Raw genomic sequence first — 26,469 nt, forward strand, 5'->3', positions numbered from 1 at the left:
TACTAAGGGTTTTGCATCCAGGAAGAAAGAGGTCATTGTCTCCCTCTACCCATCCCTCATTAGGCCAATCATTAAGTACAATGCCCCATTTGGCATGTACCTCACTAAACACCTGCAACAACTGGAGAGGCCACAAAAGTACCTCACAAAGAGGATCCTAGGCCTTAAACACTTCTATATGGACAGACTCAAAAAACTCCAACTATTCTGTCTCATATCACCTACATAGAGGTGATCTCTGCTTGACTTACAAAGCCATGTCTGACCCAGCTCTGTTAGAAATGCTACATCTACTCTAAACTTGCTGAATACTTACAGGTATTTTGTCAGTGAGATTCAATATGCTGATATGTATCTGCAAGACCAGATCTTTTTGGGATTTTGTTATTTCTGTCTTTGAGTACCAGGGATTGATTGCAAGTTTTTGCAACTAAAAGTATTTTGTAAAACAAGCTCTGTGGTTGATGGCATTCTGTAGGAGTTATAAGGAACAGCTGCTTTGGATACAAAAAGTCTGTCAGTTAATGGAAAATGGTGGCTGCTTGAATCTCTTTTATAATGGCCCTTGGATTTAGCTTTGTGATTAGGTGAACTTTTATTAGGCTCTGCTTCTATATTAGTGTATGGCTATGAACTACTGCATAGTCAGCCATTTTTTTAACTCCAGTTTTCTAAAGTTTTACAGCAGATGCTTATTCAAGCAGTCCAGCTTTGGAGCTGTTAGTGCTCAAGGACTGTTTTTATTGTCAGTTTGGAGAAAGATTACTGTGAATCTATGCACATCAGTGCTTTATGCATTACCAGTATGCTTTTCTGTGCTTTCACTGCATTATTGCCAAATATTTTTACATCACAACCTAGACAAAAGAGCAGTCATCTGCTTTAGGAAGGCCAAAACAACAGGTTTGTTAAGCCTGGCACCATCTGTCTATCTATCTATCTATATATAAATATAGATATAGATATATAAATATATATGCATCTATGCATATATTTGTGTAATTCATAAAAAATAATGAAAATATGTAATGCTGGCCCCTGTTTTTTCAATATACTTTGATCAACAAAACAGATGGTTGACAGGTGTGCAAAGCCAACAATCCACAGGGTTGGGGAATATCCCCTTTCCACTAAGATTGTGGACTCTCGGAGTTGGAATAAATAAGAAGCAGGGGGGCTTGACCCCTTGCAAAAACATGTTTTAGAATGTTCATGCTCTGAGGAGATTATTCCTCAGAGCATAAGCAACAGGTTGCAAAAGTTGTTTGTTGATATTAATGTGTCGACATTAGGGACATTGATATTTCAGTTGTTTAAGTTACTGAACTCATATTGATACAAACACACACACACACACACACACACACACACACACACACACACACACACACACACACACACACACACACACACACACACACACTCACATACACACACACACACTCACATACACACACACATATTTCCTGCAATGAACCATCATCCCCATCTAGGATTGTGTCTCGGTCTATGTCCACTGATTGTTTGGATATATACTAGGTCCCCTATGACCCAGAATAGAATAAATTGGGTATCAGAGAATGAACAAATGATTGACTGAATATGACTTTAAGTAGGAAATGGCCAGTGTATTATATAGTAGATGATAAAGTAGTATTCAATGGACTGTTTCACAAAAGTTTCCTTAGCAGAAAACAGAATAAAAAATATCCAGGAAAATTAGCTTTAGGAGAAATGCGATACACAAGTCAGGCTACAAGGAAAATCATAAAACGCTATGCAAACTACTTTCAGTCATCTCAAAGTACAGAGCTTAATAAGATTTCAACTAAAACCAAAACAAACAAAAGAAAATACTAATGAATCTTTTTTGATAGAGTCATAATCAGCATCTATGCATGTTTTTCATCCTCTCTGGGAGCCCATCACCATGACAAAGCTGAATCACACTTTTAAAAGGAAATGAACAGTATAACATGGAACAGATGTTATTGCAATAGTGTTACAGTGACTGCTTTATTTTATATATATATATATATATATATATATATATATATATATATATATATATATATATATACAACACACACACACACACACACACACACACACACACACACACACACACACACACACATATATATTTAACCAGGACCCTTGTGTTACAGACAAAAGTTAAGTCTGATTAGTTAAATTAGTATTAATAACACATTAGTTAAATTAGCATTAATAACACATAGACAACGGTTAAAGGAAAATGGAGTTGGAATGGCTCCAAATGTATAAAAAGTGTTGAAGGAAAAAGGAATTTCAAAGACATTAAATGTGCAAAAATGACTGTTTTAAGATTTATTTTTTATTATCCATTGTCCTCAATTTACTTGTTGAACTTAAGTAAAGGTACATTTTCTTTGAAAGCTAAAATTATGTAGCTTCAGTACATTTTCCATTGGTAAATTAGCTTAACAGAACTGCTGACTGCATTCTCAGATGTTAGAAGCCTAGCTGTTCATTCCTGGAAATATGTATATAGACAACAGAGCTCTGGCTTCTAGGGCAAGACATTTTTCCACTTCTGTATTATGATTTAAATTATTTTCTGCCTGATCTGTTTAATGATAAATGAATTATTAAGTCATATGTAAAGAATGATTTTGAATAAAAAAGGAAATTGTTCCTTTTTATTTTGGATAAATAACATATTTGGATGTAGGAATCTGCAGCTTTAACTTTTATAGAAGTGTTCAATTTGTGTTTAGCTTCTACAGCTTATGTGATCTATCGGTGCTGCTGCCCAAGACAGCATGGGAAAGGAAAAACATTAGGTTCTATATTAGATTATCGAAACGGCAACATTTCGAATGATCTAATATCGAACCCAATATCGCGAATGCTGAAAACAGCGAAGCTGCACAAAACCGAATTCTTTCCTAGGGAAATAATTCGGTTGGCCGTTGTTGTGGCTTTGCTGTTTTCAGTGATCGGTGGAAAGTTACGGGTTGGGTTAAGGTAAGTGTGTGATTGTCCGGACGTTCAGGTTAGGGCACGGGTTGGGTGAGTAAGGGTTAGGGCTCGGGTCAGGTAAGTGTGCGATTCTGGATTTGGCATCATCTTTTTAATTCTTGCTTTCCTGCTTTTTCAGCAAAATAAATCATTTAAGATGTGTTTATTACTGTTATTATGTACTAGTTGTATACATTTACACAGAAAAGAAAAGGATATAACCATTGGGTACAAAAAAAAAAGGATTTATTTTAGTAGGTCAAACTTTTAAATTGCCGAAACTCACATGGTTGAGACTGTATGATCGACAACTTAAAATATTGAAAACCAACTAGGAAGAAGAAACAGCATTTTAGCAATGGGGTATGCTCCACTGCACTTGCACAACCCCTGCTAATTATATATGCTAACTCTATGATCTCCATGCCACTTTATTTCTTCTTTGTAGTTGTTTTTTGATATTTTAAATTATTGATCATACAGTCTTGTCCAACTGAGTTTTGAGAAATTAAAATTTTGACCAACTGCAGTAGACCCATGCAAAAAAGTACAAAAAACATAAAACAACTTCACTCGCATATCTTAAACCTTACCAATTCATTTTATAAAACATAGAATAAAAAAGTAAACTGGACAAATAAAAAATACAGAACAAGGCTATAACTTCAAACAGTATTATTGACAAACTGGAGCTGAAGCAAATAAATGCTAAACAATATTGTACTAACTAAAACTCATAACTAAACTGTAACCATGATATTAATGTCACCCTGGCTATATTACACCAAAAATACCCCAAATGACTTAGCATATCAGAGAGTAAAACTTATCTCAAAATTAAAGTAGAAAACTAGCCATGTTTACACCAGATATAATTTACTACATCTGTGTTTGACAGTGTGATGGACCCCCGTCTTGACCACCTTTCTAATTTGCGCTAACTGTAATTTTGCCTTTGTCCTTAACCACAACTGAATACATATACATTTGATCTTAGCCAAAAGGCTGAGCCCCTATACCTTATCTTAGAAATAAAACTTTTTGTAACAGTACTACTACTCCGATATATTTTGCCTGAAGTTAGTGGACTGTTTTTAACAGATTAGAAATGGAAACTGTTTCATTTCTTTCTTTTTTTTTTTTTTGTTTTTTGATCATTTGGTATTGCATTTTAGGTTCAAGAATTATTTTATTTGCATTGTTTTTAGTTTACATAAATTAATTATGGTTATGTGATATTTTTTCCTTACATTCATTTTTTTTCATTTCTTCTCTGTGTGTTAGTGGGCTGATTATGCTAGACAGCAATCAAAGTTATGTGATAGAACCCCTGGGAGAAGACTTGGACCAGCATCTGATCTACAAAGCTGAACATCTGGAAATTAAAAAAGGGACTTGTGGGCATGAACTTTCCAATGGACATTCAGAGATCTGGAATTCATATTTTGCTAAACCTCTTGGGTTTGTACATAACCGGGTAAGTTGATGTGATCTTAATTTTTTTTGCATTAAGGAATGGTCCTGACTATACCTTCAAAACATTAAGCCTTTTACAGATGTATTAAACACTAAATAGTGGTTCTCTTATTTCTTCGAGATTTGCTATTTTCTAGCATTGCTGTAGACCTGGAACAGAGATGTTTTTATACACATTTTCTTGACTTGTACATGGCTTTCTTGTTGATGGCTTAAAATCAGACAAAAAAGATCAAAAGAATATCAATAGAAAGGGTTGCAGGCAGTCATGTAATTAGTTTGTTCTGCTATGACTACAACTTGTGTAGGCTTTCCATAAACTGATCACTGTATACACATGTATAAAAACATGCATGCTAGCACATGCATATAGTTTTCTGAGAAAAATTCAAATTGCTCATCAATCTCCCATGTTCTGCCACACTGTAATGGAATGGACATGTGCTTGAGATTAACGGGTCTATATTACAAGATCAAAATCCCTTTTCTGCAAACACCACAAGACCGACACATATAGCACGAACTACGGTAACGGCAAACATTCAAAACCACGAAACATGAAATGTCGAAGTGTCATGGTTGGCCCGTCTGCGGTATAGCTTCGTAAAGTAAGTGTACGATAGTTACGGACCTTAGGGTTAGGGTGCGGGTTAAGATAAGTGCATAGATAGTAATGTATGTAAGGTTTAGTGTAAGGTTAGAAATAGGGTTTGGTTAGTGTATGTATGTGTTTTATTTATTATGTTTGGGTATGTAGTATGTAGTGTGCGGTGGTGTTGGCCAACTATGATGGTTCGAGACTTGAAAATTCACGGTTTAGGGAGTTCGGCGCATTTGCAGTTCGCTCTATGTGTGTCGGTGTTATGGTGTTCGATGATATGGGTTTTCAATGTCGTACTATAGACCCAGATTAACAACCCCCTAAACAGCTTTTCACATCATACATTTCTCATATTCATGTTTCACTTTGTCCCCATGCACTGGATTGTTCCCTATATCTGTTGAGATCCTTACTAATTTTCTAACCACAGGGTACAACCAAAAGAGGAAAAAACAAAACTTTTATTTATTAATTTCTTGGTCAGTAATATCTTGCGAACAAGCAGTGGTACATATGCTCCAGTAAAATGTTTCAGCTTAGATATTCAGTCATTTACCTGAATAAAAAGGAAATCATTCATTCATAAAATCTCTTATACCATGAGAATCACTAAGATACACTGAATAGTGAAGATATTGTGCATGCTGTGAAACTACTGTACAACTTTGTTTTCTAAGTGCTGCTAAGGGAAAGAATATAAAATAGATAAGAAATATTTGAATGGGGATAGTTAACAAACACATTTAAGTAAATTTAAATGAAAATCGATTGCACTTTGATACATAGCAAAACAAACTGTTTGACGACAGATGATTTTTTGTTGTGTCTTTCGGCTTTTCCCGGTTAGGGGTCGCCACAGTGGAACTCCGGTCTGCTAATGATTGGCAGTAGATTTTTATGTGCCGAGTTGCCGGCCCTGACTCACAACCTTCAACAAAGGTACACCCATTCACGCATGTCTCCACACAGAAGACACTCTAGCTGAGAATCAAACATGACAACGTCTTACTGTGAGGCGACAACGCTACCGCAGCACCACCCGATGACAGATGATAATGACTTTAAAATTTAGTCTTCCTGTAGTCCTACCTGCCTACTGATTAAGCGGCAGATCCTAGTCAATAGGTGGTTTGATTCTGTTCCTTTCCTATAATAAATCCTCTTTTTCCATTCTTCTCATCTCATTGCTTTTAAGACCCAGTGATATACAGTATATCTAGAAAGCTTTACCATGATGGCAGGAAAGGAATATGTATAATAGAATACTGTTATCCCTACATTTACCACATCATCAGCTGACAACATGTAGAAGTCAGTCAACCATTTTAGACATTTACAGGAAGAATATCTATATATATATATATATATATATATATATATATATATATATATATATATATATATATATTTATTTATTTATTTATTTTATTTATTTTATTTATTTTACATTTGTTAACCGGGCTGGTCTAACTGGATACATATCCGTTTTCAGTAGAGGCCTGAGGAGAAAAGCTCCAATACACAATAGAAGTACATATTTAAATTATATATATATATATATATATATATATATATATACACACACACACACACACACACATATATATATATATATATATATATATATATATATATATAATATCATGAAGATGCAGGCTGGATTCTCAACTATCATCTTCAGTCAAAAAAGAGGAGCTCAGATTTGCAGATCCCTTCCTTCCCTTTCTAACCCTTAGTGCTTACACACTGCTGTTGCTTCATTTTATCATTAGTGATGTGTGCAACTAGTCCGTGTCATGTAGATTACTGAGTTTCTTCTGTAACTTATGTTTTAAGAAATGCATATCTGATAAGTCAGCATGTCAGCGTTAAGTTGAGTACTACTAGAGCCATATGCTTCTAGACACCAAAATCAGAAACTACATTGTTAGAAGGTTAATGGCATCTCAGTGATTATATAATAGAAAAGTAAAAAGCAAAATATGCCATTTCCATGTTCTGAATTCTGGATACAGGACACTGTGTGAGATACTGCGTCATAGTAAAGGTAAATCCATAACTGGCATCAGTTATTCAAATGACAGACCAGTGAATGTTGTATTGAATGAAAATATGTTTAAAGCCATATTTGACTAGTTTGACAATTAGTGTTTTTATTCTGCTGGGCATCCTTCTACACCCACACGTGGAGGTGGTTTTGCTCCTGCATCTTTCTGCTTATTATAATCAACCCTGAGGTTGCTGTACATGAACACCTGATGGAACTGAGAATCAGTAGTTTGGTAGTTAGTGTAGAGGGCTGAAGCTCTGAGCTGTTACTAAGCTGCTTCCTGTGTCCGGCTCTGATTCCTTCACATAATAAGGCAGCGTTCCTGGGTTGCCCCTGAAAAGGCACAATTTGTCCAGAGGGCTTGCCCAGTCAACAAATAAGTAAAAAAATTTATATGATAATGTCATTCAGTGGCCAAGCATGTGATACTGAGGTTCAGTCACTTGGCTTTCTTACAGTTGTCTGACTCCCAACCGTAAATTGGTCATGGTCTAGATTTAAATCAGACAAGGATACACTAGGGGTCTGTTACGGTCCAACAAGTAGTCTAACAGTGAATCTTCATAATGTATGAACTATGTACACTGTAATGTATACCTCCCGATAACATGTGTAGTGCATCAGATTACATTTATGTTCATATTTTTAACTTAAGAAGACCAACCATCTGTTTATTTAACCATTGTTGGCACCCCAGTAACCTTTCTTTGTCCATATGAGCAGTGCTTATCCTGAGGGGCAGAAATGGTAGTAATTATAATTACATCATCAAAATCTAGAAGGCCATTGAAGATTAAGATCATCTGTCATTTTCATAGTTACTTAGTAAGAATTTTTAGTGTGAGGACAGAAAAATTCCTGAAACAGTGAGTAAAAGGAGGACTTTCAGCTACCAAACTATCTAATAGAAATGGAGCATCAGTGATAAAGGCATTTAGAATATCAGTATCAGTTATAACAGTAGAAAACTACTGATGATCCAGTGAAGGCAAGAAGACTTTAGAGAGAGTGGAGAACTGGATGTGCTACTTCATTCACTAGATGAAGCAAAAGTGAATGCTGACCTGTATTTGGCCAGCATATCCAATTAAAGCCAATATCTCCAACCAGGACAGTACTAGTAAAAAAGAGCCTCCTTGTTTGGGTGTTACGCTGATGTGTGTCATAAAAAAGTAAGTAGTGTTTACAACTTGAGTTCTATCAGCAGGCAGTCTAGTTCACTATTCCTGAATCTGTTCTCTGGAGGCCTCTTCTTTCATACAGAACAACATTACCAGCAGTCTTATCTGGAGGTGAATCTTTTCTGAAACAGCAGAAGCAGCCTGGATTTTCAAATAGGCATGTCTAAAACTAGGGATCAATAATAGCTAACACATCAGGGCTATAGATACACACTTTTACTTCAAGTCCATCAGTTTTACTGGCTTGGTCATCTGGGTTTGCACTGGTAAGTTTTGTTTTCTTACACTGGACAGTCTATGGAAAATAGGTGAATGAAAGTAGGGATGCTACAAAAAGGGATTAGTAAAATGATTTAGTAAGTGAAAAAAACAGAACAACATTGAGAAGGTAGACTAAAGTAAGAGAGAACAGTCAGGAAATCCTTCTATGTGGCACACCTCATCACTAAAGGCTTTTCATCCAGAACAAAGGAGGTAATTGTCCCACTGTACTCATCCGTCATTAGACCCATTATAGAATACGCCCATTTGGAATGTACCTCTCAAGACATCTGCAACAACTGGAAAGGCCACAAAAATACCTCACTAAAAGAATCACAGGCCTAAAGCAGATGCCCTATGCTGACTGTCTAATAAAACTCCACCTATACTCTGTCGCATATCATCTACTCAGAGGCAATCTCTGCTTAACATACAAGGCCAGGTCAAACCATGTCAAACCCAGAGCTGTTGCACATGCTACACTTAAAGAAATCCCAGTCCCTCAGAGACATATGCTCCAGGGACCTAAACCTCGTCATCACAATGAACAAAACATGCTGGAGGGATAGTTTCCTGACCCAGCGACTCCCCAGACTCTGAAATAGACAGCCCATACATGTCAAGCAGAGTGCCTCTTTGGCCCTCTTCAAAAGGAACCTTGATGATTGGATGGGAGATAGGAAATTCACCCCTGGGATCACATCAGTTGCCCTGCTAGACAGGGGTCCAGGGAAGTAAATACTGTGGGAAGAAATAGCCAGGGAATTGTTATGGCTAGGCTTGTATAGGCCCTAGTGCCGATAGCCTAGTACCAACCTATGAACCTATGAACCTATAAGAGCAGAAGGATGTGGCAGGATGAAGGGAGCATGTCAATTTGAAGGAGTGGAGTAGGAACGGGGACTGTGAAGTATTTTGGATGTGGCGCAGGGTTTTGACTCAGGAAATGGGTTGACAGTGATGTGGGATTTCTAACAGGTTGTGGTAATTTCAGGGAGAGAATTATTTGGGTGTGAAAAAGGGCAGTTGTTGGATAATGTAGGTGGGAAAGAGTAGAAGAGTAGGGGGGGAACTTGAGTGAGGATAACAATAGGATAGTAATTATGACATAGTAGAGAAAGGTGGGGGGATAGGCAAAAAGCAGTAAAACATGGGCAGAGGTAGTTAACGGAGTGCAATCAGGTAAGACATTAGGCAGTAGGATTGTCGATGGATGCAGGGGAAGAGGATAGGCAAGATGGAGCAATCAAGATACAAGCAGGAAGGAGAAAGTAAAAGGAGAAGAACAGGGTCTGAGGAGTAGGAAGTCATAATAAAAAGATGAATGGTGCAGGAGAATCATGGTCAGAAAGGGTCAGACAGGAACAGCATTGAAGAAAGAGTAAGAAAGGAGCAGACAGGGAGGGAAGTATGGAAATCTTAATCAGAAGGGATGCACAAGAGAGAATCAGGGGAAGAAGCCATCATTAAGTGTAGTAGAATAGGGTCTTAGGGAGCTGGTAGGTGCAACACAAGCAGTAACATGAAAGCACTATATAGAAAATGCAGAGGGGATGCTGACATGGGAGAAACTTTATATCTAGATTAATTAGGTGAGAAAGCAAGGGGGGAAGGAGGGAATTTTTTAAAAGTAGAAAATGTCCCACTTCTAACTCTTACTAAGATGAGCAAGGAAGTGAACAAATAGGCTGTGAAAGGAAAGTGGATATTCACATAGAGTTATCTGTATAGGAATTAATATCCTGGAGGAAGGGGCCTTGGGGCACTATAAAAGAATGTAGCATCCTGGGCATTTGGTTGTTAAACTTAACTGGTACGTTTTATTGTGAACAAAGCTACACTTGAAGAACTTGCAGTTAGTATCCAGCCCAAGCTGATTTTGAAATCTCTCTTCTATTTTCTGTCTTTGCTGTACAACCAGAAATTTCTTAATTTATGGAAGTATGCACATAGGTTTCACTACCTGCAGCTATCATCGTAATGTTTGAATAACTTATTTAAGCTTTTGAGTCATTTCAGGTGTTGAACTTTTAGTACAAGTTATAACATCTTTTATTGGAATGAGTATGAACAAAAGTCAACAATTTCAGCACCGTCTTTAGCATAGAAGGAGGAAATTAGGAAAATGGGAGTAGTAAATACTTTTGATTACTGCATCTGATGTGGATATGTAATCATGTGTAGAATACTGTGAACATCTCAGGGCCTAATATTCATGGACACGGTGCACAGATGTATAGATGCGCCTTGTGTACTATGTTCATTACATCACTGCAGGTGACCACCTCCTTTTCACAAAAATGAATTACAACTGTATTTTTAATGAGTGGTGCAATGTAGCTCTATGCACTAGGTACTCCTGTCTTTGGGATGAATGTGGCTTTGTGTAGTCTGATAGTTTCACATGGCATAGGATCATGGGAGGTTACTAGGCTATTGGCCCTGAGGCCCTTATAAGCCTAGCCAAGAGTTTAGCCCATGATTAGACTAGTCAGCACCCAAAGCCCCTATCCTGCAGGGACACAGGTGGAATCCCAGGGGTGTATTTTCTGTTTCCCATCCAGTTATCTAGATTGCACTTAAAAAGGGATAATGAGGTACACTGCTTGATGTGGAGAGGGAGCCTATTCCACAGATGGGGAAGTCTCTGGGACACATATCTGTCCCACCAACAAGTCCTATTGATATCACAGAACAAGTTGAGGTCACACGTACGGGTTGCTTGAGTGGAGCCTGACTTGCAGATATGCAGCAGTCCCATCAAGGCAGGGTCTGAGATTGCTTTATATGCCAAACAGAGGTCATCCCTGAGGAGTCTGTATGAAACTGAGTAGAGGGATACGGCTTTTAGCTTATCTGTGTTTGAGGTGTTTGAGGCCCTGGATTCTCTTGGTGAGGAACCTCTGTGGTCTGACCAGCTGCTACGTGTGCTTTGCAAGTTACATGCTGAAGGGGGAATTGTGCTTAATAATTGGCCTTATAAGGGAAGAATACAGGGATGTTATGACCTCTGTCCGTGGATGAGATACCCTTACTTATGAGGTGGGCCATGTAGAAAGCTTTCCATACAACAGAAGCAACATGTTGGTCAAAAGTCAGGTTGCTGTCAACCTGGGTGTCCAAATCCCTCACCACTGACTGTGTACGTAGGACATTGTTATTAATGTGATAATATGTGAGGATGTCATTCTCCGCAAAGGGAATGATGATGCATTTTTTTGGCATTCAGCTTGAGGCCATGTTTCTGGCACAAGTCATTTGTTTGGGTGAGACCTTACTGGCAGATGTCCACATCACTTGGGGAATTGAATTTTGCACCCAGCTTGCAGTCATCGGCAAACTTGGTCAGCCACAGTCCACTGGTTTTGGCCTGTGCCTATATCCCGAACAGCAGAGGTCCCAAGACCGAACCCTGTGGTACGCTGCTCGTTACATGTCGACTGCTTGAGGTAGCTTCCCCTATTTTGATTAGGTGGGTTCTATCAGTGAGCCAGTTTGCTACCCATCTGGTAACATATAGATTGATGCCTAGTTGAGAGAGGTTATCCACTATGCCCGAGTGGGGAATAGTGTCGAAGGCTTTGGCCAGGTCAAGGTAGGCTGTGTGCACCGTCTTCCCCTTGCCCATGGCTTCGGTGACTGTCTCAAATAGTCAACCAAATTTAACAGACATGACCTCCCCTTGACAAAGCCAAACTGTGTGGGGTCAAGTGTTTGGAGGTTGCCAATGTCCCTGTTAATGAGGTCCATGATAATCCATTCCATGGCCTTGCAGATCAGGCTAGTTAGGCTGATGGGTCTATAATTTCCTGGATTGGTCTATGCTCCACATTTGTGTAAAGAGATGACAGTGGCTGTCCTCCACTCAGCTGGGACAAAGCTGGTAGTCAGGCTTTGGTTGAATAGGGTGCCTGCTGGTGCTTCAAGTTCATGCCTGAGTTCATGTAGGATGCAGCCAGGGATGCTATTGGGTCCCATGGAGGCTGTATTTTTTGCCTTTGAGAGAGCAGTGATGATCTGTTCCCTAGAGATAAGGGGTGGGGGCCAGGTACTGGGGATGTCCTGGTTTACTGATGGGGGGAATGAAAGGGAGAAGTTTTTGCTGAATCTATCAGCCAGTAGATTGGCTATATCTACAGTATTTGTGTATGTGGTGTCCTTGGCCACCAGTTCTGAAGAGATCTGGGTGCTTCCGTTGAGGTTGCGAACATACGTGAAGAAGGCCTTATGATTGTCTCTAGTAGATGTGGCCAATTTGGACTTGAAGTTGGCTTTAGAGGATTTCACTAGTGCTCTTATTTGCTTGTTCAAGGTAAGGAGAGATTGCTTCCAATTGGGCACCTTTTACTTTTGTTATAGAGTTTATTTATTGCAGATGTCTACCAGACAGGTTAACTCTTCCTTGCAGAGGATGATTTTGTCCTGTTGGGTATTCCTGTTTCAATGCATTTATATAAATGCTCGTATAGTACTTTGGTAGATTTGGACATTGATGCCAGTTCCTACAGTGGGGGAGGGGGTTGTGAAGCTGTTTATACCATCCCTCAGGAGGTTGTAATCAGTTTTGGAGAAGTTTTTTGTTTGACCCTCGCTAGAGGGAGGTCAGGGGAGATGGTGACTTTGAAAGTGTCCTCTTTATGGTCGGATCTTACCAGGGAGGATGATACTGTAGGGGTGCTGCAGTGGTTACTAATGTTGGTTAATACCAAGTCCAAGATATTCTCACCTGCTCGGGAGGTATTGGCTAGCTGTTCCAAGGCATTTGCATTGATAAAATAGAGGAATCTCTGGGCATTTGTGTTCTGGCATGAGTAGTTTTTCCAGTCTATGGTTGGGTAATTAAAGTCACCCAGGATCAGGGTAAAGGGTTGAATCTTGATAGATTTGAAGAGGTCCAGATAGATGGATTGGGCATTTTGAGTCAAATTTGGGGGCCTGTAACTAGCTATAATTTGAATAGAGGTCTTGTCAATGGTTAACTGCACCTGGACTGTCGCCTGTGCATCATACTGTTTGACCAGCCTGGAGGTGTGTGTGTCTTTAATATATATATATTGAAACTCCACCTCCTATGGCTTTGCTGCCCACAGTTTGGGGTCTGAATGTGTGATAGGATGAGTAACCAGGTAAGGCTGGGGCACAGTGATGTAAAGCACCCTTTTCTGGTACAGTGTATTTTAATTAACAAGTGCTGGTAAGGCATACTGTACCTGACTTATACAGTTGCATTGTGGTCTGCTGTCATGCCTGTGATTTATAAAGGAATCACAATCATCAAGCATGGCAGTAAGTTGGGGCTCATTACCATATTATGATAATGAGGAATCTAGTGCTTTGTGAGCTCCCAAAGGCAGGAGCTCACCAGCAATACAGTGTGGGGATGGAACAAGGTATTGTGTGGTAGCATGTTTGCCTGCACTGCATATGACTCCATTACTTGTTTGGAATGTTTCTGCCATGTAATAAAGATGTAAAGTGGTTATGTTGTGAAAGTGCTCCTACGTTGCTTAGCTTTACCTGCTGAGCAAATACTAGAAGAAGAGGGGACATCACTGCAGCTATGGCCATTACGACAGTTGATTGCTCTCCATTATGCTATGGAGCCCAGCACATACAACATTACTCAGGGTTTTGTGTATTGCATACAGTTGGAGAATAAACTCATTAACATAAATGGTAGGCTTATAATGGAAAATTAGCAAAACACTCAGACCATACAAAACCAAGAAACTCAGAAAAAAGTAGATGGTCTGGGCACACTGGAACAGGCTGTAAACTATTTAATTCTTAAAACAAAACAAAATACAAGCGCTTTCACCCTGCTATAGTGCTGGGCTTTTTCAGGTAGATGAAACAAACCATTACATCAGTATATAAACTCTTTCCTTTAAGAAAGGCACCAAATTTTCTTAAAGAAATATGCCTTCTTCCTACACACAAATCCATAAATTAAAAATTAAAAAAGTATGCATAATATAATTAATGAACACATAAAATTACATACATTATCCTATTGTACATTAATAGAAAATGTAAAACCATCACCAATCTTCATTGTTATTACACCAGAGGAAATGTGTACACATTTAAATCTTGTTGTTTTTATATTCTCTACACTTGCACTCCTGTTTGTTTTTGCTTTTTTGATTAAATATGGTTTTATTGATATGTGGTCATTAAGTCCTGGGGGGTTAGTTGCATTCAATTTAATTTGCCAATATGTTTCTCTGCAATACAACCGGTTTTCCCAGCCCCCCCCCCCCCCCAGGATCAACCAACACTTGTTCCAAAATAGCAAACATAAACCCTCTGTGGGTAGTTTCTGTGTGTAGGTGTTTGTATAATGCATTATTCATGTTTTTCTTTTTATATTGTAGATATGTTCATATATTCTTTTGTTTAGGGTCCTTTCAGATTTTCCTACATAGAAACATATAGCTAGATAGACTATGCTCCAGGTTTGACAATTACCCTTTCTGAATGTGACCTGACTATTCATATTGTTTTCGAACACTACTTGTTCCTTATCTATAATATACCTACAATATGCACACCTACCACATTTTTTGTCCCAATTACGATCTGTTTTTCCACAACCTTTTTGTTATTCCTCTCAAATATTTTCTTTAAATGAATCCCTGTTTTGTGTATATATCGGGGTACCTTACCTATCCTATCCACAATCTCTTGATTGTGTCTTAACATTTTCCAGTTTGACTCTACTATTGTTTTAACCTCCCTTGAGAAATTACTGTACTAGATCACCAATGCCCTTCCATACTTATTTTCTACTTCGTTGTTAATTGTTGATTTATATGATTTATATTGGGTGTTACCCAGTAGGGGTACATATTTTGTCCCCCATCCCTTAATAATTTCCATTGCTGTCTCTACTATTAAGTTATTTGGATATCCTCTACCCCTAAAATATTCTGAAATTAAATCAATTTCAGAAAGGAGGTCATTTTTTTCTGAGGTCATTCTGGCTGCCCTGACCATCTGACCCTTTACTATACTCCTTTTCTGCTTCCAGAGGTGTGCACTCGTATATGGAAGGTAAGCATTACTAAATGTGTACTTTTGATGTATTTTAGATTTCAAATTTTCTTCCTATTTTTCTATTTCAACATCCAAATAAGCTATTTTGTTAAGGTTTACTTTGTACGTAAACTTCAAAAAATTTGTAGTGGAGTTTAAATATACTATGAACAGACCTATATGTTCCTCCGGCCCTTCTCAGATGATAACAATATCATCAAAAAAAAAACGCCTGTATAATTTGATGTATTTCCAGTACATAGATCAAAAAATATATCTAGTTTCCCACTTGAGGAGGACCAAATTGGCGTATATGGGGGACAAGCTGCCCCCATAGCAATGCCTCTAATTTGTTTAAAGGTCTCCCCCTCAAAGTAGATGAAGTTGTTCTCCAATACTATCCTCATTAATTCCACTAGTACGTCTACATCTATCCTAAATGTGGAATTTCTTTATAAATGGTAGGCTGTTAGGATACAATGGGTCTTATGCAATCCTGCTCCATTTTGTCAGAGGATTAATAAAGTAGACAGGGCTTGATATGTCATTCTATGCTGCACAAAGCCTTATGCCGTAGTTTATGTACTGTTTGGATCTTGCTATGTGAGTGTTTTGCAAATAAGATTGTAACTGAAGTAAGAATGAGAATTATGCTTCTCTGCAGTTTTGAAACTAAAGGCTATAGCTTAACAAAAAAGCTGATGGACTCCTGAAAAATGCTGAAATTAATTATGTGAATATAATAAAGCTTACTAGCGCAAATAATTTTAATCTAGATGTAGTAAGGTACTTCAGAGACACAATGGTGATACTCACCAGAAATCTTAATGAATCAATGACTGCATATAGAGCTGAGTTAGTTATGGAAATATGTTACAAGAAAGGCAGACACAGACGAGTACATGGAGTAGATGATGAATGCTTGCAAATGTTATATCAGAAAATACATATCAATAAATATTTACTGAGCAGTGGAAGCGGCAAATGAAAATGTGCAATATTTAAATTCCAATCAGGCTGCACTAGCATGTAACAATTTACAGCACAGAAATATAAATGGTGTGGTCCCTAAAGTATATGTTATAGCAAACCTAATGTATGCTACAGTCACCTTGTTAAACAGTACATAATTTCTTATTGTACATTTTAACAAGAAAATATTATGTTTGTGATAAAATCAGGCAAAATAGCATTCCTGTTAAAATAAGAAAAATGCATACTTTAAGAAAGCCTTTGTTGAAAGACCTGAAAGGAAGTTTAGTACTGAATGTTTAAGTAATCTTGCTGAGAAGAAGGGTACCATACATGCACAGCTTGAAGCTTTAAAAAATAACCTATTTCAGATACTAATAAAGACAGAAGGCACATCTCTGAAATTTGAGTTTGGTAGATGAAATGTATCATCTATTGACCTGCAGAGAAGGCTGTGAATACTTTGAAGGAAGGGATAAAGGAAAGGAAAGGTGATACCATTAAAAAAAAACTATTAACATTTTTCCTCAGCTACATAATTACTCTTAAGATGATGACAGGCTTATATCATGCAGAAATGTTGATGTCACAAAGGCTGACATTTGCATTTGACTTGGTTTTATTAGATCTGAATGCAAAAATCTGAAAGAAAGAAAAAGAAAAAAAAAGTGGGCTCAGAAACAGCCTTTATAAACATATGTAGAAGTTTTGCATCTGGATGAAATGTGAAAACCTACAGTTTTGAAAAACTTCATAATGTCTTTGAAGGCTGCCTATTGAACTGTTGAGATTCGAAATACTGAATCTGAATATACTCTTGAAAAAGACATATAACATAGAACAGTGAATATTAAATACTGTCTTTCTCTTTTAAAGTTTTTTTTTTTTGGGGGGGGGGCATTTGACAAGCCCATTAGAGGACTGAAAAAAGCAAGGAATGCCAGGATGGTATATGCTGGCAGTAAGAAATAGGAAAGGTAAACCTGGGAATAAAACATATTAGCATCTCTCAGGAGGATGTAGAATGTAAAAGAATGGAAACATCATTGAAGAGATAAGCAGCATGTGCAGAAGCTATGGAGGTAGCTGTAGGGGAACTTATCAATTGTATAGCGTAATGGTAAGGAACATAAAAAGAAGGGTACGAGAAGAACTGTAGGGAATTGTAAGTAAGCAAGCCTACTTAGGAAGGCAGGAATGGAGAGGGCAAGGTGATGGAAAATGAGGAACTGGTGAGAGATGGAATTGAGTTAGAGGGGTGCTCACAAATGTTAAAAACCTTTCACGACGGCTGGAAAATGTATCCAGAAGGCAAAGGAGAACAAGGAAAAAAAAGATAGCAGCGGGTGTGAAAAAGGAAAGAATGCCTTGTGCAGCATGAAGAAGAGAAAAGTAGAAGGATGCCAAGAAGAAGGCTCATTTCTTTTATAATTATCAAGTATATGTTTTACCAAACAGAACCAATAACCACTAATGAGTCAGTTAAACTAGTAAAACAATTGAGTGATGTTCATTCATGATCTCATCTCTTTTATTGTGACAGATAAGCCATTGACAGTCATGATAGTATAAACCAAGTATAAATACCAACAAACCGCTATCAAGTAATGCTTTTTTCTGTTTTGATTGACCCAGATTAAAAGAGATGGCATTCAGAGAATGAAATATGTTGAACTTCTACTTGTTGCAGATTATGCTGAGGTAAGAATTTTTTTCAGTTCATTTATTTGATTTATTTTTGGTGTCTACATATGGAATGGATAGTTGTGACAGAAAACAATAGCAACAGAATGGTATTAGACACCGTCATACAGACTATTGATTCAAAGTTATGCCACTTTCCTGCTATTCTGATCTTTAGCCACTCTCTGCTTTCAGAAAATGTAAACCACATATATTCCGTTTAGTTTCAGAAAGAGAATGGTTTAACAAAAACTAAGATGAAAATGCTGGAAGTTGCAAATTATCTGGATAAGGTAAGAGATGTACATTTTACTTCTGAGATTTCAGCCTATAAACATAGCACTTCTGTACCTGACAATAAAAAGCTGTTATGGTATAACTACACACACACACACACACACACACACACACACACACACACACACACACACACACACACACACACACACACACACACTTTCTTTCTCTCTGTCTACATTAATGCTATTTTGAGTAGGCCTAATAGGCCCATGTTTTATCTTCCATGGAGAAAGACAGGAAACCGAGCCAGTGAGATGTTTTCTTGAAGTCACATAGCATGTAGTTAATTTGTCCAGTTAAATTGAATGCTTTCAATTTATTTCTACAGCAGTAAGAGGATAATCAAAAGCAACAAAAAACACTTACAATGAAGGCAAAGCCACACAGATAGTACTGAAAAAATAAGCTAGCAATTAACTGCACTGTGGCACGAAAATGCTGAAATGCTAAATAGTCTGCAAAGCTTATAAAACACAATGTGAAATTTAACTCATTCCCCTCCCCCTCCCGCATACACTACTAGCTTTCAGACAGAATACAAACCCTTCTCCAAGCATCAAGAATCATTTTATACATAAACATAAAAAGATGACCAGTATACTTAAAATCACAAGGGAAAAACCTAACTAAAAATCTTAATATGTATTATTTGCAAATGGTTTTGTATCAAAATTATACATAAACAAGCATTTTAAGTTAAGTTATTTGTACCACTGTTTCTGATATAGGATTTTAAAGACATAGTCTTGATTCGTTTGTAATGTTCAGACACAGTTGCCACTCGTAATTCAGAACATATTTCATTTCTTAAATCTCTGTCTCTCATGCAAAGTTTAGCTGTCTAACAAAATCTGGAATTTAAATAATACTCAATGATCTGCTTATTTGCTAGGTTCATAAAGTGCACTTATTTATGCTTTCTTTCTTATATCTATAATATTTTTGTTTATTTTGCCTTTAAAACTACACTCTATTTCTCCTACATAAAAAATTACCAAATTCCGAGTCATGTGTTGCAAAATCTTTAAAACAGCACCACATCTCTGTAATAGGATGAACAGAAATATTTACAGTCTCCATGTAACCACGTATTGTACACATATTATATCATATGTACCTCTTTTGTTTTTGTTATTACCAGTTTTTCATTCAAATAATTCCTTTAGATTGCTTGTCTTTTAATATGAAAATAATGGCTCTGGTGAAATTAACCTTTTAATCCCACTCTTTAGCTGTAAAATGTACTAGTTCTTATTAATTATTTACTCTATACATTTATTATGTGATACGAAATGCATGACGTATCTTTTAACACCTCTGTACTACCCCTTAATTCTCTATCTTCTTACTAGCTTGGTTATTACTCTTGTTGTTATGGCTTAGTCTGTCAAGTAAATATGGTTTAATTGCCCCTTTCCTTAGTGTACTCTTCGCCTTTCTTGGTTTTACTGTGTAACTCTGACTTCCTGAAAGTTGATGTTCTAAAAGAACAAAAAAATACCCAAAATCTGAAAGGGTGTAGAACTCCTTTTTTCTTGTTTTTTGCAGGAGGGCAAGTCCTCCTGCATCCCTGATATCGTGGCAAGCACTCCCAACCCCCCTAAACTTATATATATATATATATATATATATATATATATATATATATATATATATATATATATATCAAATCCATGGTCACACCAATTTGAAGACAGGAGAAATCTCCCTAAAGTGGTGAATCATTGCTGGTGCACAGTTAGAAATCACACCAGCAATGATTTCCTGAGGGAAAAAGCATTTGAGGTTATGCTGTTTGTGTTTTTTTTTTCTGTGGGCTACTGACACTCGTACAATTTCACTCTCAAGGAATTTCACCTCGAACATGTGTAGGGAAGACACCTTTCTCCAGCATTTAATTAATTTTTTGGATACTGACTTCTTAACTATTATTTTTCATTAGTCAATTCTGCTTCTACTAATGATATGTTTGCATTAGTGTTTCTTAATACTTTCATGAACTGCCCCTTTGGGATATTCCTTTTAGTAAAGTAAAGGTGACTGCTCATAACATGTAAAAGACTATTTATAACCACTATTTTTTTACAAATTTTGATAGCTGTATGTACTTGACACTGACCATACTTCTGCCATTTAGGAAATTAATTATACAGCTGTTGACATTGATGTCTTTTGAAAATTGTGATTAACATTCCCTAAAAGTCTGTATTAATACAGTATGTCTAATTTGCCATTTTTTTAAGTTTTATAAATTGTACAGTTTACCTGGGTTTATATCTAGTCTAAAACAAAATAATGATAATCGATGACCAGTTACTCGGAGAGTAAAGAAAACACTTCTGTAAAAAAAATGAATTAAATTTGGGGAATTTCTGATTTAAAACGGGCAACTGAAAGATATCCCCATGTGTTATAAGAAACATGTTCTGAAGTTTAAGCAAACAAAACAGTTCTGGTTCACTCCACTGGCTTCATTCTCAAAACTATACTATGCAGATTTGTACAAGCTATAAAACATATCTTTTAAGTTCAGACTGCTTATAATATATTTAGAGTAACTAGGCAACTGCCTTCAGATGATTGGAATAGAGGATGTGACATGTTTGCAGCTATTCCTTAATTTCTTCCTGTCTTCTTATATATGTGTGTGTGTGTGTGTGTGTGTGTGTGTGTGTGTGTGTGTGTGTGTGTGTGTGTGTGTGTCTTATTTTGAATTCTTCTTGAATCTTTCAACTCATTAATAATTCTGATATCTCAGTAATATAATGGAATACAATAAAAGTTAGATTTTTTTAAATTTTTTGTCCCTCATTACCTACTGGCAGTCAATTGGCTATTCATTCTCATTTATCTTGGCAAGAGCCAACCAACCCACCATTTAGGTTGTCATCATAGGATTGCCACTTATCCAGCATTTTTCTGGATTATCTGGAAATCAGAATGATAGTCCAGTAGTCTGAAAAGCACTGTACAAATTCAAGTATTCTATTTAGCTGCCCAAACAGAATGTACAACCTTGGATTAGCATATTTTAATGACAAGCATCACTAACATGATGCACTGAAATACAAGACTAAATAAAAAAGAAAAAAAATACAAAAGTATAGGTATTTAATATCCTTCTGACATACTAGTTGACATAATAAAATGGACAAGGAAGTGAGTGGAATGGATAGGTAAAAAACAGGGATATATGGGCTATAGATGATGCAAGGGGTGTGGTTTTGGTCCAGTTTTTGCTACAGCAAAAAGTGGCAATCCAAAGCCATAATTTTTACCTGTCTGGTCCCTAACAACCTATGCATAGCCAATTAGTGTGTCCCAATAGGATGTGCAGAGGGCAGAGTGTGGAACTTTCTCTCACTTCCTCAAAGGGCTTGAAATACAAATGACCCCACCTTCTAGAAAGAGCACATAATGCAAATTTCTCGTGTGTTCACTGGGGAAATTGGTGCACTTTGAATTGAACTAAAGGCAATTTAAGCTAGTGACTTCAATCTTCATCTTCCCATACATTACCCCTGTGTATAGATATCATTGAGGGTCATATACACTTAAAGGATATTGTTGTGTGAGAGGGAAAACAAATATAATCTGTGAAAAAATTGTTTTGCTAGAGTATACAAAAGATCAAATGGAACTACATGAATACATGAAAATAAAATGCTTAATAAACCTCAAATATAAAGAGAGTATTATGCAGTATTATGCACTATATGTGTAAAATATTTCAAAAATTAGTTTAAATCAAACTGAAGAAAATTACAGCAAAACAAATGAATGATGATATGTCTGTCCAAAAAAGTAAGAGTAAGACAATTGCAAGGATGTTTGTAAAAATGATGATAGAAGTGAAAAATGCTAATAGATTTAGGTGTCTTGGTTAACAAAATATATGTTGACGTTTGTAGAAGATTAAAACCATAATCAAAGATAAAAAATAAATCAAAAATATATGTATACTGCTCAGAAATACCACTGACATAAAAAGATTCTTTTAGACTGAGCTATGAGGTGCAACATTTGTCTGTGTATGAGTGTGTGTGTGTGTGTGTGTGTGTGTGTGTGTATCCCTATCACATAAGTGAAGTTTCAAAACTTTGAAATTCATATGATCGAGACCATATGATCAAAGTTTTGAAACATCGAACATAAAAGAAAAAAGTTAAAAACAAAAATCTTTTTTATGTTTTTGCAGGGGGGAAAGCCCCCCTGCACTCCACACCCTCTGCAAATTAAATATACCAGCACTGAGATCACACTGCAGTGAGGAAAAGGGTAAATTTCCCGATCCACTCTGTACCACGATCTCCATTCAAAAATTTGATGTTTCAAAACTCTGATGATATGGTCTCGCTCATATAAATTTAGGAGTTTTGAAACTTCAATCATATGATAAGGATCCGTTTGTGTGTGTGTGTGTGTGTGTGTGTGTGTTTATGTGTCTGGTAGAAAGAGTAGTATTCTAGACATATGCTAGATGATTAAGTTGCCAAAACTGTGAAAAATGCACCTACTGATTTACGGTTTATAGAAAGGTTTTTGCTTAAATGGCCAATGTTATTAATGCCACAAAAGTTACAAAACAGGAATATAAAGATCTGACACAAATCTGTTTTAGTATTAAGATGAACGAAGACCATAGTAAAAGAGAAAATGTGGTTCCTAAACTCAGATCTCATGACAGAGAAACTGCTGTATGACTACCTGGTTTGCTGGACTAATAGTCTGCAAAATGTCGATATTCCTACCTAGATAAATGCAAGTGCTGATTTTTATGTTTGCGAAAGTCATACATATATGAAAATGTAAACCACAGGTGGTTTTACAGTTACAGGAAAAAGTTACAAAGGTTAGGGGGACAATGCTAAGAGTGGAAGAACGAATTTGAACGGGTAAAGAAACTAAAAAAATGTATAAATAAGGATGAAAAGAAGAAAGGAAAAACTAAAAAGCATCCATTTCACCCTTGGTTCTAGTGGTGATACACCACTGGAATCTCCAATATGCCAATAAATTACAGCTTCTTCAAAAGTTGAAATTACTTGCTACTTATAGTCATCAGCAAAAAGGAAAAAAATGAAGTCCCCATTTTACAAATCAGTCATTCATTTACAAGTGACCATAACAGAAGTAGTTAATTTTAAGGATGCCTACTTCAAAACTTTACAGTCCTCATCAGACAATTAAGAATTCACAGAAAATGAGTTACATGTGGTATTCTGTAAAACTAATAAATAAGACTATCAAATGGTGAAAATAATTCTAACAATCTGCAGCTAAATCTTTGCCAGTTCATAAAACAGTACAGGTATGAATGCAAGTCTAGGCTCCAATTATAAATCACCACTGCTTTTGAAGATGAGGTTCTGGGTAGTGCAAGAAGCAGTGCAGTCCTAAGGACCATCTCCTGCAACAACCCAATGTACCATAGACAACAGAGGATAGCCCAGTGAAGGCTCTTCACTACAATTGTGATGGTCTTATAGACTTTTAGCTATACCTGCAACTACATCCTGCACGAATAAGAGATCTCCTATTCTTATATCTTTATCGGAAGAGAATAATTTTTATGTGAAGAAGACTGAGTCATTTATGAGAATAAGTAATGGCCTAGATGACTAAAACTTGTTATAAATGGGTTCCCTCCAGACCATGTCACCTGTGGGGAAATTATACATCTTATGTGAAAGCTGTATGACTAGAGGAGCAAGGGTATCAGTAATAGGTAGCAGAAGGCTATGGGTTCTATTCCTACACCAAGAAGATGGTTTGCTGATACTGCAGTCCTTCAGATGAGATGTTAAACCTGCTGTCCCATCTGCTTGAGTTGGTGTTAACTCAAGTAGAGGTAAAAGATACCACAGCACCTATCAAAAGAGTAGAGGTTTCTTTATTTACATGCTATTTGCATGACAGATTATTTACATATTTACATTTTTATATAGAGCTATACATATTTGCAAATTTACAAAATTACTCAATTATTTTCATAGTTTTTTCCTTATACATTCTACTTTTCATCTTTATACATTTTCTTTGAACTACACCCACACTCTTATCACCTTCTGATTTTTCTTAATATTACTGATAATATCAATTTCCCATTAAACTTAATCTCATTTAATCTCTCATTCTGAATCATCCATACCACATAAAACATGTTTGTCCATTATTTTATATTCTTTGTTTCCATTCTTATAATACCCATATTCAATCATATCCATATTTATGTCACTACTAATTTTTAACTCTGAAAAAAATTTTCTTCACGTAATTTCTCCCATAGTTTCTCCACTCTTGTACATTTCAGAAAAAAAAACATGTTCTGTGGTTTCTTCTTCACCACAATACAAACATACTGTATCACTTTTCTTTTTATAAGGCATATTTGCTTTCACTGGTAATTTCTTTATTCCCAGTCTCCACAGAAAATCCTGACATTCTAGTATATTATTGCACCACTCCTTTCTTTCTTTTATAGCTTTGATCTTTTTTTCTAGTAAATTTTCCCATGGGTTAACACGATAATAGTGCACCATTAAATTCTTAGACCATGTTTTTAGATGTTTTTCTATGTTATCAATCTTTATCTTCCACATTTTTATTTTTTCTTGATAATTTTCTATTTCTTCATAAACACATTCTTTTTTTCTCTCCTATTTCTTTTTATTTCCCAAAATGTTCCATTCTTATACTTAAACAATCTTACTATTAATTTTTCATTTTCTCATCTATCCATCTCAACAATTTATAGAAATTTAATGAAGCTGCAAATACTGCTGATTCAATAATCTCAGTCCCCTTTCATCTTATCATATTTAGTACTCCTCTCTTTACTGGATTTAATCTAGATTCATATATAAATGGAAAAATAACTTCTAATAATTGATTTTCATACTTTCTTGGAATCATAAAACATACCTGATAAATATATTTCCCATTAATACTGAATTTGTCAGGTTTTTTCCTTATACAATAATCTGTATGTAATTCCTTTAAAACGTTTCCCCATTGTGATCCACTTACTGTTTTATTACCAAAACTTTTTCCCAATACTGAAATTTCTTACTGTAAATTGTATTCCTCCTATCTTTATCCTATCTCACAAACCTTTGTTTTTTTCTTAATTCAATGTCATGGCTACATCTTTTAAATAGTCTACTAAATATAGATTATTTCACCCATAAACTATTTTTAGTTATTATAATAATGTCATCTGCATATGTCATCAGAACTGGAATGTCTACACATATTTGCATTACATATTTTTGCATTTTCCATTTTACAATTCACCTTACTTATTACCATATTCATAACCAAAGCAACTAATATACCACTCGTATGGCAGCCTTGTATTTTCTATTTACTCATCCCTACTTCTTTACTTAAACAACTATTTGCTAGAATTCTTATATTATTACTATATCCTGTCATACAATTTTTTTTTAATTTTACCACTAAAATTATATGCCTCCATTAATATCCATAATGTCTTGTACTCTATTGAATCAAAAGCTTTGTTAATATCACCTACCATAAGTTTTACATCATCTTGTCTGTTTAAAATATCATCCACAATTTCTCTTTCAATCATTAACAATTTTTGATGTCCCCTGTTTCATACCATATAGATTTTCTTCTATTATATTTTCCAATATTTTTATTTATCTTCATAAAAATCTTATAATCTGTATTATTTAGTACTATTGGTCTCCAATTTTCTGTATCTTCCTTTTTGCCATTTTCCCCATATACATTGTATTGTTCCACTACATAGTTACTTATAATAAAAACCTTCATTAATCATTCATTCAACACATTTAACAAGTGTTCTTTTTGCCATTTCATTAATTTTTATACATTTCCTATCCTATTCCATCTGGGCCTGTTACTGAAACTAT

General features: G+C 36.1%; 1 protein-coding gene across 1 annotated transcript in view; it reads left to right on the forward strand.

The window, feature by feature from the left end:
• The window catches only part of ADAM19 (ADAM metallopeptidase domain 19), a 1,509,956-nt gene that overhangs the window by 827,309 nt on the left and 656,178 nt on the right, over positions 1-26,469 (forward strand). Inside the window, exons 6-8 of the mRNA XM_044069332.1 lie at positions 4,288-4,480; positions 18,218-18,283; positions 18,490-18,558. Coding sequence (XP_043925267.1) covers positions 4,288-4,480; positions 18,218-18,283; positions 18,490-18,558 — 328 coding nt within the window. The remainder of the gene's footprint in view (positions 1-4,287; positions 4,481-18,217; positions 18,284-18,489; positions 18,559-26,469) is intronic.

The sequence above is a fragment of the Protopterus annectens genome, chromosome 4.part0 (assembly GCF_019279795.1).
Source record: "Protopterus annectens isolate FY-2018-M chromosome 4.part0, PAN1.0, whole genome shotgun sequence".
In the NCBI taxonomy this organism is placed as follows: Eukaryota; Metazoa; Chordata; order Ceratodontiformes; family Protopteridae; genus Protopterus; species Protopterus annectens.